The following is a 19,966-nucleotide window of genomic DNA, read 5'->3' as shown; positions in this document are numbered from 1 at the left end:
AATGCCTTGAAACTGAAACGATATCTATACAGAAAAGATTATAATTGGTAGTGGGTCTCATATATCCAAATCACGGCTCTAATCCAATCACTAAATTGCCATATGCTCTGCTTTATGCAATCAGCCAGTTCCCTACCACGACTCTCCAGAAATAACTGTGCTTTGCAAATGCCCAGCTGGGCATTTAAAATGTTCCACAAAGGCCTGGTGCCATCCATTTGGTGGAAAAGGACATCACATCATCGTGGTTCTTGCAAATTTATCCCATTTTTGATTTTGAGACCAAATGGTAAGAAGAAGTAACAAAAGCAGCCACAAAACTCTGAAAAACAACTGCTAAGTACCATTGTAGATAATTATAGGAAACGCTAATGCAACTGAAAGGTCACGTCTCCAGGTTTGCCCCGTAATTTACTCATTTTAAGACAAATATCTATAATACATAAAAAATGCACTCAAACTATTAGGCATGAAGCACAGCTACAAAACCCTTGATCCTCTTGGCCTCCTCCAGAATGCACCCTAACACATGTCCAGCTGCCAAGGGGCTCAGGATTGACACCACAGACAGAGGGACCTTCTCCAAGTGTGGCCTTGTGCTGGGCTTCAGCCACCTCCCAGGGGGTGCTTGAAGCCCAAGACAAAGGTGGACACCAACAATTCTGGATACACACAACTCTCCTCATGGGTTTCTTACACAAGACAGAGCCCAGCTTCATAGCCCTGCCTTCCTTACCACCCAACTGCACCCACAACCCGTTATGGTCACTGGATAGAGTGTGGTAACAGCACACCAGGCAATAAATATCACTTTGCATTGTTCTGCAAGGTCTTTGGAGGAACCTGCATCTTCCATCAGCCCTCTAAAGGCTGGTAGTTCTATGGAGCCACCTGAGAAGGATCTCTGCTGCAGATCAAGTGTCTCTATGGACTCTGATCCCTGCATTGGTGTTTTTGTTTTCTTTTAGAGAAGTAGCAGATTTTTTTATATATCATTTGAAATATATATTTTTAAAGAAGGTATTTTCTCAGCATTTAAAAGTAAAAATATTTCAGTGAAAGGAAATCAATAAAAAACTTTTTCCATTCCTCCAAACACAGAAAACAAAATTCTCCTAAATACAGTAATTTTCATACCATAGGTCAAGAGTACTCTCTCTTTACCTAAATGCTGAAAATGTGACCAAAGAGTACAATAAGAACTCAGGAACATCCGGCTGGATTAATCGAATCCCTATTTTGCATAAGGAGAATTTATTCTTACATACTTCAAATTTTGGATTTTCCAATCTCAAATCTCCTCAGTACAGTACGAACTTTGTACTGTATTTCAAAAGCATTCTCCTCTGAACTTCACAGAATAATTCAGCTCATGTGCTATATGTATTTATATATCACTGTATCTGATCAGTCTATAACATACAGACTTAGCACATCTGCAAATGCAAAATGTGTCCTCTCTGAACCTACTACGGCCATGGAAGTATATTAAAAGAACCTTAAATCTGACCTATTTGCAAAAAACTCAGAAAGTCATGTCAAGGCAAAGCAGAAAACTTGGACCATTCTGCTCTTCACGTCTAGTTCATAGGATTGTTTTCACAGAACAAAGCATAAATATTTAATTCTCCTGACATGCAAACACTGTACTGCTCTTCTGTTGCTACACTCCTGTTCACATTTTTATTTGCCATCCAATTAGTAGATTAACATAAGTACAATTTGCCACCTCTGCACTTAGGGAGATGGTAAAGAGGAAACAGGCATTTCTCAGCTTTGGCAAAGGTGAGAATACTCTGGGGCGAGGGAGACACACACGTGCATTACTTCCCTCATGAAGTCAGGTCACAGACTGTAGTTCAGCTACTGTCTGGGATTAAAAACACTATCTGCAACGCTTTAAATTGGCAACATGATTCTTAAAACTGATTTTATTCTTATGGTATTATTTTATAAATAAATAATGCGAATTTGTACTTAATTGTTTCAACCTGAGATTTTAATTTTCTACCTATCAGTATGGGAAATCTCTTGGCAGCTCTGGAGGCTGCGTGAAAATTAAATTTTTTGTTTAATTATAAATTGGTTTTGCTGTAATAGTGGAGGCTTTAATTGAAATATTTTAATTAAGTGCTTGAAGCAACACAATGCCGGCTTTTTGCTGGAGACTGGCTTATCTCATAGTCTGGAGTTTCACATTTACTCAGCTCCTGTGCTGAACACACACTGCTACAGAACTAATTCTTACTGCTGCTTCTACCTGGCTAATGGCAGGCACCAAGACAAACAGTGAGTGCATTCAACCACACACCCCGGGCCATGCTAATAGTGTGGGCAGTAAAAAAGGGATGGTTAGGACCGTTTTAAAATAATTAGCGTCAGTGAAAGAAAGATAAAGCTGTAGCATCTTGTTCAAAATGTACTGTGATCCCCACAGATACACTTCCTGCCTTCTGGCAATCCTCCCAGGGGGAACAAGTGGCAGACAGGGCTATCAGATTGCTCTCTGATGGGAGGCCAGACTATGACAAAACATAAGCTCCAGCAGGGAATGCTGATCTCTTCTTCTCCTGAAAGATTATCAAAATTGAAAGCACTTGCAAGGTTCATGAATAGCAGTATCAACACTATCAAGATTTCAGGAGTGTGGGGAGGGGGAAAGGGTTCATTGCTTTTTCATAGGTTAATTTCCACATTTGAATATTTCAGAAACAACACAAATCGGTGTCTGGGGCACCTCCTGATGACAGGAACAAAAAAAGAAATGGAATCTAGAAGTAGAGAGCAAATTAAGAACAGCTGCAGAAGAATTTCATACTTGTAAAACACCATCCAAAAACTTGGAAGGTTTTTGGAAAAACAGGTCAGGCAGGCGCTATTATCCTGAAAACAGAGTAAGAATAGCCAAACAGTAAACTGTGATCACCTCCACTAAATCTGTCTGTAAACATCTGCGTGGCTGCTTTGAGAATCAGGCTGTAATACATTCTCCTGTTATCATGTAACCAAGTCACATAAGTTTTCAAGCACTAACAACTACAGAAACTTTCTCTGTAATATAACAAAATGAGTTAAAATCCTCACACCAAAAGAGTCACACCAAAAGAGATACTTGCAAGGAAACCACACGAGAACTGGAAGTAGCAAGGAAGAAGGTAAAAATGAAAGATATTGAAATCTACACCTGGGTTAACATCATTTTTGGGAAAGAACTTTCCATGCATTGCAGTAACAGGAAGATACTGCTACTAAAAAAAATAAAAGCCCCCTCCCTTTCTACTACACAGTGCCTGCATTGATCAAATAACCTAAGATTGAATAACAGATAAACTACAAGACTGTATTTGACAGTGGATTAATTAAATTACAGAAGAACATACTGATTCACACAACATATCTTGTCTCCAGCAGAAATCACTTAGGAAGAAAAGGAAGAAGGACAAGCACTTAGTACAATTATGTAAAAGAGACAGGCAAAATGTCATTTCAGAAAACAAGTAATGGCTGGGTCAAGTAACTAGGTAGAGTAATACTACAAAATGTAAGGGTGGAGCACTGCAGGGTGTTTCTTGCCCTATTTCTCTCATATTCCTGTTCTGTACTGGCTAGTGCAATTCATTCTGACTGTCTGAAGGAGAAAAACCTGCCAACTAATCTTAGAAGCCAAGGGAAACAGATTAACAGAGGAAATTAGTAGGCCTGGGCTTCAAAATCCACCTTCTCCTATTTCCCCTTCTTCCATCTAAAATGCATAACAAAATTGTTATGAAACCACATGTAGTGGTAAAAAACCCTTCTGTTATTTTAAAATCTTTAAGTCAAGAACATGGCCAAAATTGTGCCTGAAAGTTGAACAGACTTCTCAAAGTTGACAGGATAAAAATTTCAAGAAAATTAAGAAATTCCCAGCTGGTGGAGATCATTTTAGCTCCTTCAATCCACATTGCTATGCTGATCCACACCAGCTGAAAATTTGAACCTTCTTTTGTATTGTGCTATTTTTAAGTAGCTAAACTTCAGACTTGAGTACAATTGTTAATCCCATGACAAGTATAGTGGAAGTAAAAAAGAGCCATCACCAACATGCCCCAGTCACTCACCAAATCCTTCATGTGCCTGTCAATTCTTATTAGTGCTATCAAATTACCTGCAGCTGTTCCCGAATCTCTGCTGAGAGCTCAAGTGACACAGAGCAACCTCCCCAAAAAGTTGAAGCCTTTCTGCTTTTAACATTCCCTCCTGTTCTGACCAACTATGCCACCTGCATTTTCTATGAGTCTCCTTGGTGGGCTGTAACATTATCACTCAGTTAGGGCACCCAGGGTTTTGTGTCACATGCTACCCAATCTCTTCTTCCACCACTTACTCTCCACAAGAAAAATGAACTGTAGTATCTCTTCCCATCAAGAAATCTCCTTGGTCTCCATGGTGAGAAAAAATTCGCTGGCAGCACCGAGATCTATTAAATCATACAAACCCAGGCTTTGAGAACAAAACTGGGTCTGTCAGAAGGCTGATGTCATCTCTCAGACACTCACCAGGGTGACAATGGCACATTCAGCAGTCAGTTGAGCAGCACTGAACAACGTCCGAACAAAGCGGTAAATCTGCTTCTGCTCCGGGTCATGTTTGTCATAGTCTGGTGGCACTTCGGATTTCTAAGGAAGAAATACTTCCAAATAGGTGACTGAAACAAAACGAAGCAGACAGAAAAGAAGAAAGACAGTTCACATGAAAGGGAAGGAGAGGCAGCAGAACTTACCGAAAGGGGATGAAGGTTTTCATCAAAAATATCTAAGAGCATTCTTCCGTCTGTGTCCCTAAAAAGTATTAAAACCAAAGCAGTGTCATTATCTGAACACAAAGGCACACACCCCTCACAGACACATGTACTGCTGAAACTCCAACACTCTCTGTGCTGCAGGGTGCTTAGAAACACTGATGAAATGTGATTTTCAAATAGAAGTTGCACATTCTGCCATAAGATTTTTGTGTAATATGAAATTCCTATTACAAAGTAACTTAAATATTCAGCTTTCAATGCCCACGATACCAAATTTCTGTGGTCTTTACTGTGAGGATTAAGAAGTACTACTAAAAACTTGTGATAAAATTATCCCAGCTTACTCTCCTTTTTTTAACTTCATAGTCTCCACCCTTGCAACCTCTTAACTCCTCCTTCTCCTTTATTGTCAACAATGTGAACGCCTACAAATATGCAATGCTATTTTTAGGGTAATCCTTTAGTTAATACATACATACTTCACTCTTATTTGGAAAACCCTATCGTACTAAGGATTTCTGAAAGCAAAAAGGAGCACATACAAAAAAATTCGGACAAAATAATATTCCTCTTCATTGGTTTTCTCAGCTATTTCTCTCTCTCAAATCCCTGTAGCTCAATATCAGCATGCAAGTTGATGCAACTTCACACGTCTAACATCCAGGATGCAATGTAAGATTTTTGCAGTGTGTAATTTTGGTGGGAACACTAACAATCACAAAAGCAAGTGGTGTAACAGTACCAGTTGGAACTGCCACTTTCTGGACAGATGCATCCATGTGACCTACTTAATACAACCCCATCTCTATTTTTAGCATCTCTCGTACTCTGGTCGTAGAGTTCTTAAGAGAGAAACCACTGAATATGTCTTCTATCTTTACTCAGCAGCACGTGTCTCTCAGAGCATGCAAACCACAAGTTTTACTGTGGATTCATGTCTGCAAAATGTATTTATTAGCAGCTAACATTCAAACCTCAACATCCAATGGTGGGGGTTTTTTTCTGCTAAAAAGCAAGCTAACACCAGAAATAAACACTTAAAAAAAAAAAGTACCTAAATTAAAACAAACAAACAAAACCCCATCACAGACTGGGATAATTACTTGAAAATTCCTTATCAGCAAGGATTTTAGGCCACACTCTTTTACCACTCTTATACCCCTTCATAAAAAAGCCAGTATCTTAATGCAGAAGTAGTCTCCTTGGAATCACTGATGTGCTATGGTAAACTATGGCTCTTGATAACGAGAAGAGAGAAAGAAATGATATCCTAGTTTTACGATAGCTGCTGCATGCAGCTATGAAGGCACATTTAATTGCCCTCAAAAATCTATTAAAAATAAAAACTAGGATCTTTTCATCTTCACTACAATCCACACTGTCCTCTTTCAAAACTGGACCATCTACTGATTGATCTAATCATTCTTCACGCTTAAATTTGATGGGGTTTATTTTATTTTGTTTATTTATTTAGAAAATTCACTATGACTCATACATTCCTTTAAGAACAAGATGGGTGTAGTTTTTTACCACTTGTTGAATAGCTAAGCACAACAAAAGCTGCAGAAAACTGATCAGTATAACCATGATAGGGAGGCACTGGGAAAAGAATGATAACCAGAATGTAACCATCAAATGAAATGTGGGAAACATATGAAGAAATATTACATTTCATGTACAGTTTCTCAAAAAAACCTGAGATTGGTGAGAGTTTTATATATTAGGAGGTAATTTGTTTTAAGCCTCCTGTGCAAAAGAAAAGGAACAACTAAACACTGTCTGAAAAAAATTCTTCTCTGTCAGAGCAGATGCTTGACTCGTTTTCTGTCAAAATCAACCCTGAGTCTCTGTAAGAGTTACATACTCCCCACCCCTCACAACCTACCACATACGTCAACAACTTCCTTTTTGCCTATAATAGCAGGAAACAGAACATATGTTTTGCTCTGGCTGTTTCAGCAGCAAGTACAACTGAGTGCTGTTATCACGTTGTCCCTTCGTTCCTAAATCAGAGACAACCAAAGACAGAGCAGTCATTCCACATCCCTCATTTCAGAGTTGTTAATTGACGCACACGTCCTGCTCCAGCATCGCTGCTGAGACCGCCTGTCTCAAGTGTGTGCACGGCACCTCCCCACGCCGGGCACGTTCTGGAGGAAGCAACAGCAACCAGTTTCCTGAATAAATCACCTCTCAACTCCAAAAGTGAAAGGACAGATAGCAATTTTCCAAGAAGGTAACATTCAGGATGCATTTGTTTTCAAGATGCTGACACGAGGCTCTTTATTTTATAAAGGTTTAGTCTCTCTAGTAGTTGTAGGCCAAATCTTCATCAAGTTCTGCAAGCCCACGAAAGGGCATGTTTTACTGCAGACAGAAATCAGCTCGATGGCAAGTGGCATGAGACAGCACTGGTATTCTGTGGCTATGTATTCTTCAGGCTCACCTGTGAACTCTTACTGAGGTTTCTCGCCCTTTGTAGTCCCTAATGTGCCCCATTCTCCGGAGCCTTTCACTCAGCTGGTATGACACTTAACAAAGCACTTAATAACTTATTTCTACAAAACTCTGGAATCTGATTATCTTTGAGATCTCTGTTATTTAGTTGAGCATAGCAAAAATTGACTAGTTAACCAAACTAATCCAGGGACCACGGACAAAAGGTGGAAAAGGAACCACAGATGGATAAACAAGTAATCCAAGCATGACCACTCATGCCTCATTTCCTGGGAAATGGGATTAAAAGTTTGAGAGAAGATTTCACTCCAACTTTTGCTTTATATATTCAGTTTCAGTCCATGGCCCACTGATGTCTTGGAAGGTCTTCTAAGACCTTTCAGCAGGAATCAAGCCCTAAGCCTTTCTGCCCTTGTGCACTTTTAAAGGTTTCTCTTGGGATGTCAGCCTTGTTTTAATAATTGTGATGGGTTCCAGTGACCTGAAACATGGTCCCGAATGACGTACCAGCTGAACTTTAAACTCATGAGTAATTCCTTTTGTTCTAGTTGGACTTCTTAATAGTCCACAAGAAAAAACGTCTAAGTGGCTTGTTAGATCAAGATCTAAGCCAAGTTCTCTGAAAAGGCCAATTGAAAAGCCATGGACACAAAAGTCACTTCAAGTATTTATACAATCTCTCCTTAGAAATTTCAGGAAATATTATTTTAGGATACTGTGACATATCATGAGGACAGGGAATTTAAGATACAAAAGCACAATTCAACATGAAGAAAGCTCATTTATGTGCCAAGTTACTTTTTAGAGGACTATTTTTCTATTCAATCTCAATCAACTTGACTGAGTAGAGACCTAAAACATGCTACACTAGAAGAGATAAGCCAGAACCCGCTCTGTTTCTGAGGAATCTTGAGTTACATCTATTCACAATGTCCCTCTCACTTTATAATTCATGGTTTTTATTTCAAAATCCATTAACTAACTGGTCACTGATATACACAGTTAACTTTACAAAGATGTAGCTAAAAATATAAAACTGAAAGACAGTATTCAGATTTTTCTATATGTAATTGCAACGTAAAGCAACAATGTACAACTGCCCAATGTACATAAAACGAAACACTAAATCATCAAAGTTTTTTAATGTTGAACAGTACTTCCAGATCTTTATGGTACTTAATCCTCCAATTTTAATTTTCCTATGTAAAATAATATATATATAAAATACACATGTTTCTTATTTCTAGCATGGGAATCAAGGAAACTGCTACCCAAAAACATTTTGAAAGGAAAAAAAAAAGCATGGATTTTTAGGGTTTGGGCAGCCCATTTGTTACGATGAAAGATATTTTCGGCACAAGATTCCGTTATTCACATACCTGTTTTTGATGTGGTAATATATTGCAAGAGCTACACTGTAAAAAAAAATACAGAGTTAATATATCAGGACTGTCAAATGATATTATCAATCATATTAACATGTAAATTTAAAACCTATCACAAGGCATGACAAACAGTATGCTCAACAGGCTGTTTTCTTTTGTTCACTGCTAGATACCAGGAAAACTGCTGTAAACAGACAATTTTACAGGACTTGTTCAGCACACTTCAAATGCCCCCTTTTTACTGGTAATTAAGTACCTTACAAAAATACTCATATTTCACATATCAAGTTGCATGTACCTTCCATTTACTGCCCTGCTCCCCTAAGTTAATGATAAAACTCTACTGACTTCCAAGGTGGAAAATAAAGCATCACAGGCTAACACAAAATGTTTAATCACCACTGGCTTATGATTTTATATTTGAATCCAATAACTTTTGTCTGTCTTTCTATGTGTTTATTCACATGGCAGACTCATATAATAGGTTCCTGCAGTTTTATGGCATCAAGTTACTTATTTTAACTCGGGAAAGCCGACTCCCTGAATAACTTAGTGCATTATGCATTTCTCATGTTCTCAACCACACACCAAAGCATCTCTGTTTATCTTCTGCACAAAGACAAGAAGTCTCCTTATATGCACAAAAAGCTAAGATTTTGATTACATACACAACTAACTGATCTCATTCACGTTTGAGATGGAAGAAAATTAAGGTATGGATCCTCAAGATTATCCTCCAGTTTCCAAGTCATGACTCGTGCTTTACTCTCAATATAGCTTTATTGAAGGATAAAGCCAAGCCAGCACCCTCCCTTCTTGTTCCAGCAACGTTACACACAGTCAGAGCTAAAGGGGAAAGAGGATGGAGGAGGGAGTTCACCAATTCTATTTGCTGACAATTTGTTTTGTCAGTGATTCATTGTAAGATGCTTATGTCTTATACGGATGCAAATTCCCCCCCTTTTCTTTTCCATAAAAGGGCCTTTTAAAAGAGTCAATTTTATTCAGGGTAATTTTATTTAAGAGCAATTTTATTCCAGAATTTTTACATGAAAACAGAGGTAATGCATGTTAGGAAAACAGTATGTTTGAGCTACCTCCTTAGTATTCAAAATAGATTAAAAATCAATAATTTGAAATTATTTCAGATTTGGTTGGGGGTTTATTTTGAACAGCCATATAGGGGGAAATATTTTTCTCAGCTGATAGTAAATATATTTCACTAAGCTTGTATGAGCTTTTACCTGGCTGCATTAGAAGACTTTAGATCATAAATTCCTTTTAAATTTGAATTTTTTTCTATAGATACATATTTAAGGAATTAAGAAATACTGAGTACCATGGACATTAAAAGGACACAGTTATTACTGAACACAAGAAAATCCCACATTTCTGAATGAATTTAATTTGACTGAAAGCTATTCCCAAAGTGAATTAGTCCTAAAATTTAATTTTAAATTATGCCCCTAGGAACACACTTGCAGCTCCAGTTCACTTTATGAAAGCAGACACAAGAGTCTATGGGCAAAGCTCTGCTTGGTGATCACACGGCTGCCTCTGTAACAAAATGTCAAATTGAGTTTAGGAAATATTTAGTATTTAGAAATCTGTCAGAATCTGAAAGTCTTTCAGAGCTGTAACAGATTACCTCATCCAGGTTTCATTCTACCTTTCATATGCTGGTTCAGCTGGCACTCAGTGTGCAAGAAAGATGCTTATGGAGCTTCCCATCACCCTGCCCCTTCAGTGCTGCAGATCTCCAGTAGAGAACACTAATATTTTAAACACAACGGTCCATAACATGACCCGGAAGAAATAAATGAGGTGGGCAAAATACCTCCCTCACAGATTTACCTCCATGCAACAGTCATTTACCTGCAGAGACTGCCAGGATTGGGGCAAGAAACGAAGCTGTACTACAAAAGCAGTAATCCTACAATCTCCCCACCCCTCATCCTGTTAAATGTGCAGCCAGATAGGAGAGCCAGAGGCCTTTTGGGCCAAAGTCCAGTTTTTTAACCCATGTAACCCCTTTTCAAGCCCTCAGACCCCTTGGGGACTCTCTGAAAATGCTTCTTGGCTGCTGCAGCCAGCTGAAACCACCTCTTCTTCCCATGAGCAGTCTCAGTTCTGACGCAAGAAGGATCCCAAAACACATGCAAAAACCTGCACTTACAAAAATGTGCACACAAAGGATTTTAGACCATAAAAGTATGAGATTCCAGGATGAAGAAAATAAACCACATTAAAAAAAACAACAGCCCAAAAATGAAAAAACATTTTCTAGTGTTCATCAGAACTATTTTAAAGTTACTAGTTACAGAAACTTGATGAAAAGCAGGACTATATTTCAGGCAGAAACAGCTGATGAAGGGTCTGTCAACTTGACTGCAAAACCCTTCTCCTTTCCCCTCGTTTTTCCTTACACAGAAAAATTAAGAGCTATCTTAGCAACCACCAACATTACAAACTCCTTTGTATGTGTTAGTTTGAATATATCTGTCTGTCATGTAAGTATCTTTGCAGCACAAATATTGACTTAATAAATTTTTGCACTTGAGTACACCAAGGTAACGAGCCTACAGACCAGTCAAGAGAGGCTATCAGAAACTATGAACGAACAGCATAAAATGCCCGAGAATTTGGTCGCACTTTTGCCCCCTTACTGTACAAAATGTAAAGAACAATACTCCAAAAACACCAGTTTAATTTCTCTGCAAATGTAAAAAGGCACCAGCGAAACCTGAAATGCTCATCTGAGACATTACCCAAGGGTAAGCCCATGTGCACACCACACACAAAGCTCCCCACTGCAGTATAATACATTTCCAGTGCCCTAGTATTTAATAAGGAAAGGAATCCAGAGGCAATTATTCCATTTAAAACAGAAAACTGAAAGGGATGATAAGCAAATGAGTGCTTACTCATGAACAGAAAAGAGCTCTTCAATTTCAGATAATTCCAAAATTCTGAATAAACAAGCACACCAAAGCTTTTAGGACTCATCCAAAGCATCAAATGCTGAAGCATGAGGATTTCAGCTGCTGAAATATGAGATTCTTAACTGCTGCTTCCTCACCTACCATATGAGCAATATCCATTGCTTACACTATTCACTAACTTTAGCATGACTGATTAAATAAATTGATTACTTCAAAAATTAAAAACTTGAAGATTGCTTAGTAATGATTCAGAAATATGTATACATAAATACATAAATACATAAATATTTCGTTCTAGCAAAACCAAATAAATTGTAAAACCCACCATTTGATGGTATACTTGAGGTTTGGTTGACTGACTGTGCTGTCATCCAGGAAAATAGTGGAGCAGGAACTGTACTTCCTTCTCAACTGCCCAGGAGGATGCTATGAAAAACATGCAAAAGAACAATGGCAATTATGTAATACCAAAGCATTTTTGTGGGGAGATGTAAGAATTTAAAAAAGACACATTTCTGTCTCTCGTAATGACGCACACAGTAATGCAATCACATTTTGAAGCAGTTCAGAAGGTTCAGAAATAATTACTGTTGCAGAAGTCACAACAATTCCTGCCTGAGACTTGACTAATGCTTTCAAGTCTCAAACACCCCTCCGTCCCTCCTTCCCCAAAACCATGCAAAACTTTTTGTGCAGTTACTCAAATCCATACACACACTTGGAAAGCAAAGATGGACAAGACCTATGTTTCTGCCCTCATTCCAAATGAGTAAGTGGAAGAGTGAAAAAGAAATCGTGTTAGCGATGAACACTGATTTAGCAACAGATATAAAACAATGCTTGGAGAAAAAAAAAAATTAAACCCCCCAAACAAACAAGTCCTAGGGAAAGTTCAGAAAAAATAATTCATTGATAACAGACTGTTATTGGAAAGGAAAGAAACTGATTGAAGGCCATGAAAGAAAGTGTATAAAATACACAAATAAAAAAGGAACATATCTCTTAATAGAAAAGGCTTTCAATATATTTCAATCCTTTTTCTGTACTGCGGTAGGAAATATTGGAAAACTCAACCAAAAAAAACCTGGCATTTGACAACACTAAATATTTCTGAAGTTTGTTTTTTTTTGCTGAAAGGGCTTCTCCATCAGCTATTTGGAGCAGCCAGCACTCCACCCGTCTAACGAGAACAGTTTCATCACATCAGCTAATACTTATGACAATCATTAGCCCTCTTTGATTTTATCCTTGCTTATTCTGTCTACACTAGTGAATAACTTGACCAAGAACCTATGACAGGAATGCCAAGACCAGTCAAATTAAACAGTTAACTTGCCACAGGTTTAAAACTCAGTTGGCACATCAACATGGAAATTTTAATTTGTCTTACACTTAATGTTGTTTCCAGTGTTTCAGTGGAGAGACCAATGTCAGCACCATCAGTGGAACTCACAGGCATTTACCAGCCCAGAGCAACTGAGTATCTAGGATACAACCCTGTGACTCCCACCTCAGTACATCCTCCCCTGCCAAATTCCCAAAACAGATATTACTGCAAGTGCCAGCACCCACCATCTCACTAACTTTCCATTCTCCATAGGCAGCAGACTTCTTAACCACACTCAGGCTCCTGGTAAAACCTACATGCATCTAAGTCATCTTTCTATATTTCTCAGCTATGAGTATAAAATCATACGAAGTCTTCTATTAATTGAAAAAAATCATTGTCTGAAGCTGTCACAACAGCAGAAACATTATGTTTAAATTATCTGAAAGCTCACCAACAAATTCTATCAAAGTCCCTCACATGACCAATATGTGAGGGGTTTTTTTGGAAGGCAAAAAATTTACCAAGAAAATTAAAATTATTCCCTTTCAGAATTTCTCCAGGAACCTGGAAAGATACTTCGCAATAATTTGGAAGCTGACAATCTATCTACCTTCCAACCTATTATATGTTAAGCAAGGCAACAAAGAGAAAATTTAGAAGCACCAGAAATATTAATGACATAAAATGTATTATCTAGCACTGATGCATACAGAGAGAATTACTAGGGCAGTGGTGATTTATAGCTTTTATTCTATCACAGTTTAGTTCAAATTCTGGATTAGTCTGTTGAGTACTTTCCACAGGCAGGATAAAGGCAAAGCAACTTAAAACCAGGTGAAAATGAGACTGTCTAGTGGTTGGAAAAAAAAGGGAGAGGTACAGATGCCCAGCACTATTATTAAAAAAAATAAAAAAGCATATGGAAAGTTTTCATTCTACATTTTAAGTGTCAACATGTTTTAAAGCCTTAGATAAAATTTAAGATAAATGGACCGGATTCATTCAAAGGAAGCATAAGTGAAAGACAGAAAACTCTGTAGCAATGCCACTATCAGATTTAAATTTTCTTATGTAAACAGCACTCTAACATTTGACACACGTCAAATTAGAGCCACACACCTTATTTCTGAAACAGAACTCTTTGGGGATTGTCAGCCCACATCACACTTCATTAGGCATAGAATATTTCACACTTCAGGACAATATGTGGCGTCTCATGCCTCCCTTTGTGTTTGTAACAAGTTGGCAGGAAGGAGCACCTCTCCCAGCCTGAAGAATGGTGCCAAATGTAAATGTAAATGGTCCCAAATGTAAATGTAAAGCTACTCTCTTGGGTACATATACACAAATTTGTGCCGTGCAAATAACTAAGCTATCGATAGATCAGCATTCCCAGCTTCTACTCTGATGTCCAACTGCAGCCATATGGTGCACCAGGTAACAGATTTTCTGCCTTTTCCAAACTACTGGAGAGCACCCTCAGTTCCATATTCTAGCTTGACTAAGCTGGGAGACATCTGAGGTCCCACAGTTCAGTCAACCAGGCTTTTCTGAACCTTCATAAAAATGCTGTTCAGGAATCTTCTCCATCCTTGCAAGGGACAAAAGAGGTGTCTAAGTATCACCTCAGTATTCAGCACTATCCTACAGATGAACTCTCTTCTGTGTCCATTCAATGGGACAAGTCCACAGACAAAACTGTACAGGTGCTTAATGGCTTCCCATTCCAAATCCATCACATCTGTCCACAAAAATCTTCCATTTAGACAATCAAAGAATCATAGAATCAGATGGATTGGAAAGGACCTCTGAGATCATCAAGTCCAACCCTTGATCCACTACCACCACAGTTAATAGACCATGGCACTCAGTGCCACATCCAGTCTCTTCTTAAAAACCTCCAGGGACAGAGAATCCACCACTTCCCTGGGCAGCCCATTCTAATGCCTGACTATCCTCTCTGTAAAGAATTTCTTCCTAACATCTAACCTAAACCTCCCCTGGCACAGCCTGAGATCATGCCCTCTTGTCTTACTGATAGCTGCCTGGGAAAAGAGACCGACCCCCACCTGGCTACAATCTCCTCTCAGGGAGTTGTAGAGAGTGATGAGGTCTCCCCTGAGCCTTCTCTTCTCCAGCCTAAACAACCCCAGCTCCCTCAGCCCCTGGTGTTCAAGTCCCCTCACCAGCCTGGTTGCTCTTTTCTGGACCTGCTCCAGCACCTCAATATCCTTCCTGAACTGAGGGGCCCAGAACTGGACACAGCACTGCAGGTGTGGCCCTCTAATTGAGAAAAATCGGAAGGGCTGAGAAGGACTATAGAGCCTCCGAAGAAATGAGCAAACCCTCTGACATTACTGGGACTCTTCTCAGGTTCTGTCCCACCATAAGGCTGACACAGGAAAAAGAAAGGACTGGTAGAGCTCCTTTTTTAAATCTTCCTAAGCAAACACAAGCACAGGACACATGTGGAGCCTTGAAAACCTCTGCTATTACAAATATTCACAAATTAAAAGCACCTCATTGATTATGAAGAAGGATTCACTTTATATGTACTTTAAGTTGCAGTAGTACTATTTTTGTACCCAAGCTGAGATTCCATAGACTTTATGCTTCACAACCTCAGCAAGACTTCCAACTTCACCATGCATAAATTCCCAAAGGGCAAGCCACGGAAAACATGGTAGGTAAAAACTACTTGGAAAATTATACCCTGGTTACCCAGGGTTCGCTTTCCAATTGGAAGGCTGAAGCAAGGGACATTCCACAGAGGTTTGGTCTACTCAATGAAAAATACTGAGTAAAAACTTTGATACCAGTATCCAGATTTTTGTACTGAATTTGCAGCTGGCATTAATCTTCAGAGGACACTTTTCTAAAAAAAAAGGAAAACATCATTTAATACTTAGAGTTACCATGTATACAATAGGGTAGTGTGCGTGTCCACTCTGCTAAGCTGGAATTTTATGTGCAGTTTTGAACACTGTATTTCAAGAAAGATTAATTGGTTTCAGAGAGTCGGGAGGACAGAGAATAAAGATTAATCAGAGAACGGAAAAACCCAATTTAGAAGGGAAAGCTGACAGGCTGGAGAGTTTTTCTCCAGGAACAAAGCAACAATAATGGCCTTAAGTCATTCAACTCAAGGGAGTTGCAAAGAAGAGAACACTGCACTCCATGACCATCGTGGATGGGATAAGATAGAGCAGGCTTATATTAAACTATAGAAAATTAAGACTGGACATGAACATGTGAGAGGAGGTGATGGCAAGAAAAATCCCAAACCATCACCCTTTTATAACAGCAGAGACAGCTTGAATGACTAGAGCAATGATAAAATCTCCCTCACTGGAAGTTGTAAAGAAAAGGTAAAATAAACATTTGCCAGGAACAGTTTAGCAACAGGCTTCTGCTCTTAGACAAGAAACCAGACTGAACAACCTCTTGAGATGAATTCTGGACCAATTTTCTACCATTTGGTAATTTCTTTTGGTGGATAGGATTTGTAATTCTTTACTCTAGAAGCAGCTGCTATTTTTCTAATTTCAACCAATGACATCCACTAAGAAATGCTGATATTATAGGCTAATACAAATAATGGGTATTTTGTGGAATTACTTGCATAACAGGAAAGGATGTATAACAGAAAAAGTTACAGAAATCAAGACTTAATGTATTTCCATTTAATGCCAGGTGTTTCTGGCACTTAAAACTTGCAGTCTTCCCCCCTTGTACAGCTAGTACTAAGCATATATCACTGCTTCATTTTTCTTTCAGCTTCATCCTGAAACTTACCAATTTTCCAAATCCCAGTTGTTTTAAGACATTTGAACTATAGGTTTTACTTGAAGTTTACATAAAAAACATCTTATAAGAAACCAAATGGCTTAGTTTGCCATCAAAATCACACAAGCTCAGCAGAACGGCTTCTATGTACCTGCTATGAAAGGAATCACAACAAATTCCTAATTCACAATGAGAATACACAAAATACACTCAGAAATTAAATCTAGATTTGTGGGGAAAGAGGAAATGTTACTACTTGTTTTGTTAAAAGTCATTTTGGGAAGCTGAGGGGGGAGGGTGCTGTAAGTAGAAACATCTCACAAGGGAGTGCATACTGACCAAAACCCACACTCAGAATTGACCAGAATGAGTACTGGCCAGCTCTGTCCTCTTCAGCAGCACTAGGAGGGTTGTGGCTCTCTGCCCCTGGTGCTCAGCAGGATTTGTTCATTTGGGCACACCAGTCCCCTAATGAAGCTACACAGCTTTTGTACCAGTGCTGGCCTGCAGCCAGCCAGCTTCAGTTTGGCAAAGGAGCTCTTCAGCCTTTTCTCAGTGCTCTTTTGCACTTGTCCATCAAAAGATAATTTGGAGCTTCTGTACTAAATAATGATAGTACTGTCTCTCCTTCCAGCGGACCAGGTGTAACTTACTGCAGGATTTTAAAATGTACCATTAAATAATACTTCCTCTATGGAACTACTGAGGCTTGCTTGCACCCATCTGTGGAGACATGCCCATCAGCTTCCAGGCAGTAGAGCCTGATGGCAGGGCCAAGATGCTAAAAGGCAAAACTGGCATGTAAAAGTACCCATGAAGCCAAATAACAACAGCAAGCAAAAACACCAGGACTGCTTCTGACTTGGAAAAGGGAGGTTTCTATCTTGGAGATCTGTTGCTTCAGGACATGATTTAGTTCAGACAGCAGTTTGCACAGAAGGAACATGATCTTACAGGTCAAAAAAGTGCTTCCAAAATCAAGCAAGCCATGCAACACAATTTTCTGCATGGCTCTGCAAAGCTCTGCACTTAGTTCCATCTTGCATAATGTCAATACAGCAAAATTGTCTAAATCTGGTGTAGATATATTCACCTGAACAAAAGCAATAGGAAACTGCACCCTTGTATGCTCACCTGTGTCTGCCAACAATTACAATTAAAAAAAAAGATCCAGTCTAACCACGTTGAAGTAATACCCCTTGTACTTCATGATTCAACTTTGTCCTCAGTGGATTAGTTTCACAAATGTTTGATAATGTCCAAAACTGATGGCTTAGAATAGATCTACACTTGCAAGGTTTTTACACTCAAAGCTTGTCCTTACTCATGTCAGCTACAGAAAACTGTGTCAATGAAGGACTGAGCTCTTGAGGAGCTGGTAAACCCTTGTGCAGCACTCCCAGGCCCTACTTAACCACTGATAAAACACCCTGCTTTACAGACCTGAAAGATTAAATATTTCTTTGAACACTAAAATCAGCTCAAAGGCTTATATTTACAAACCATGTAATTGCTAGTGTTGTGCAATTTGACCAGAGGGACTTTACTGTGCTTCCAGCAAAGCAAGTATTACATAACACCTTGTAAAAGAACTCCCCCTGCGTGTTCTCGTTCTACCTTAAAAGTCTTTTGTTCCTCCCCTTAAAAAAGTTTGTCACTTCATAGAACTTATTGCCTTGAGGTTGACAGGAGAGGTAAAATTCTTTACCCTGGAGGACAGGAAAAGGAGCAAGGGGCTGAAAGACATTAGAAAAACACATTTCAAACAGTATGTTTAGGTAAGCCATTAAAGAAAACCTGTTAATTTTAGCCTGAAAAGGAATCTTAAACAGCATCTATTAGGAATGGTATCAGAACAGGGAATGTGTGACCAGGTGGTCTATAAAGGCCCCCTCTAGACCTATTTTTCAGTGATCTGGCAATGAAGAGGGGCAAAGACCACAATAAGCAAACTCTAGGAGAGCTTCAAGAGCACCTGAGAAGCCTCTAATCTATCTTCCAGTTTATCCTGTTCTTCTCACGTAGTTTGGAATGTTAATTAAAATATCTTAAGGCATTTGGACAGCAATGATAAGCCTTTACAATAGCCAGCCTTAGGCAGTCCACTCAAAAACATTTCACATTTTATGTTGTGCTTTGCATTTTTTATGGATTAAACTACTTTTCAGACTACGTTTCCGTTTCAGCATGTATCTTATTTACTCTTTAAGCACTGGTTGAAAGTGTTTGATTATCAGTCACATGCCTAGTAGTTTTACAATAGGGAAGCAGGACAGCCTCTTTATCCAATCTGACAGGAAAATTCAGGGGTTACACAGGAGTAAGTGCCATACATAATTTCAAGCCGCAAAAAGGTTCACAGAAATTGCTTGTGCCACACCACATACAGCAACAGACCCCTCTGTTCTCTGCTGGTCCCTACCACCAGTACTGCCTCTGGGAAGAAGCTTCTCCTGATGTGAATCACCACAGGGTCACTTACAAGGTCCAGGGTTGTGACACAAGTGATGCCCATGAACCTTTCCCCAGGATCCTGAAAAAAAATCTTGCTCTATACACAGATGTTATTTTTTCTACTTGGAATGATAAAAACAGTATTAGCCTGCTGGAATTTGAACATCCAGTTGCACATCCACATTTGAACATCCAGGTAGCACACAGTAAAAGTCATATCCAGATCCCTAAAAAACACAATGCTGAAAAGACACTGTTGCTACAAGGCTGGTGAAGAGTCTCCAGAATAAAAACATATGTGAAAGTGAGATATTACTTCCCTTTGTCTTATCTCCCTTTTCCTACCCTTTATCTTCCTTCAAAAATATTCCAATATGCAAAAAATATCCCTTTATTTTTACTGGATATTACTGCTTATAAACAAAATTTTAAGAGTGTATCTTGTCAAGAAGAGAAGAAATTACTTGGGCTAACAGAGCATTTTCACCTTGTCTGAAAGAGAAAATTTCTAGAAAAAAACTTGAAGGAGAAAGCAACCTTTTTTTCTCCCTGCCCTGCTCCTTTCCCCTGCAAAAAAACAATCTCCCAGTACAAATAGCTAGGTACTGCAATCAATAACAAAAGCTTCACTCTTTCTCCACCACCTCCTCAAAAAACATAAAACGTCTTCCTGTTTGCTCTCCTTGTACAAGCAGAGATACTGATGCAATCTCTCTTCTCTGAAAAAGGAAATGCCTCTATCTCAGTCTGCATCTTTATCTCCCTCAGCAGCTTGACTAAGAAGATTAAAAGACGTGCACACTGAAGAGTATGAAAGGCATAACAAAAC

General features: G+C 38.9%; 1 protein-coding gene across 4 annotated transcripts in view; it reads right to left on the bottom strand.

Annotated features, from left to right (window-relative positions):
- The window catches only part of CCNY (cyclin Y), a 53,409-nt gene that overhangs the window by 19,607 nt on the left and 13,836 nt on the right, over positions 1-19,966 (bottom strand). For all 4 annotated transcript variants that reach the window (XM_027894885.1, XM_027894887.1, XM_027894888.1 and 1 more), the window contains 4 exons: positions 11,893-11,993; positions 8,620-8,655; positions 4,763-4,820; positions 4,539-4,658 (listed from right to left, as the gene is read on the bottom strand). In XM_027894885.1, coding sequence (XP_027750686.1) covers positions 4,539-4,658; positions 4,763-4,820; positions 8,620-8,655; positions 11,893-11,993 — 315 coding nt within the window. The remainder of the gene's footprint in view (positions 1-4,538; positions 4,659-4,762; positions 4,821-8,619; positions 8,656-11,892; positions 11,994-19,966) is intronic.

The sequence above is a fragment of the Empidonax traillii genome, unplaced genomic scaffold (genome assembly GCF_003031625.1).
Source record: "Empidonax traillii isolate 1590-97213 ecotype Southwest subspecies unplaced genomic scaffold, ASM303162v1 scaffold446:size905785, whole genome shotgun sequence".
Lineage (NCBI taxonomy): Eukaryota > Metazoa > Chordata > Aves > Passeriformes > Tyrannidae > Empidonax > Empidonax traillii.
This window is presented reverse-complemented; position numbering and strand designations above follow the sequence as displayed.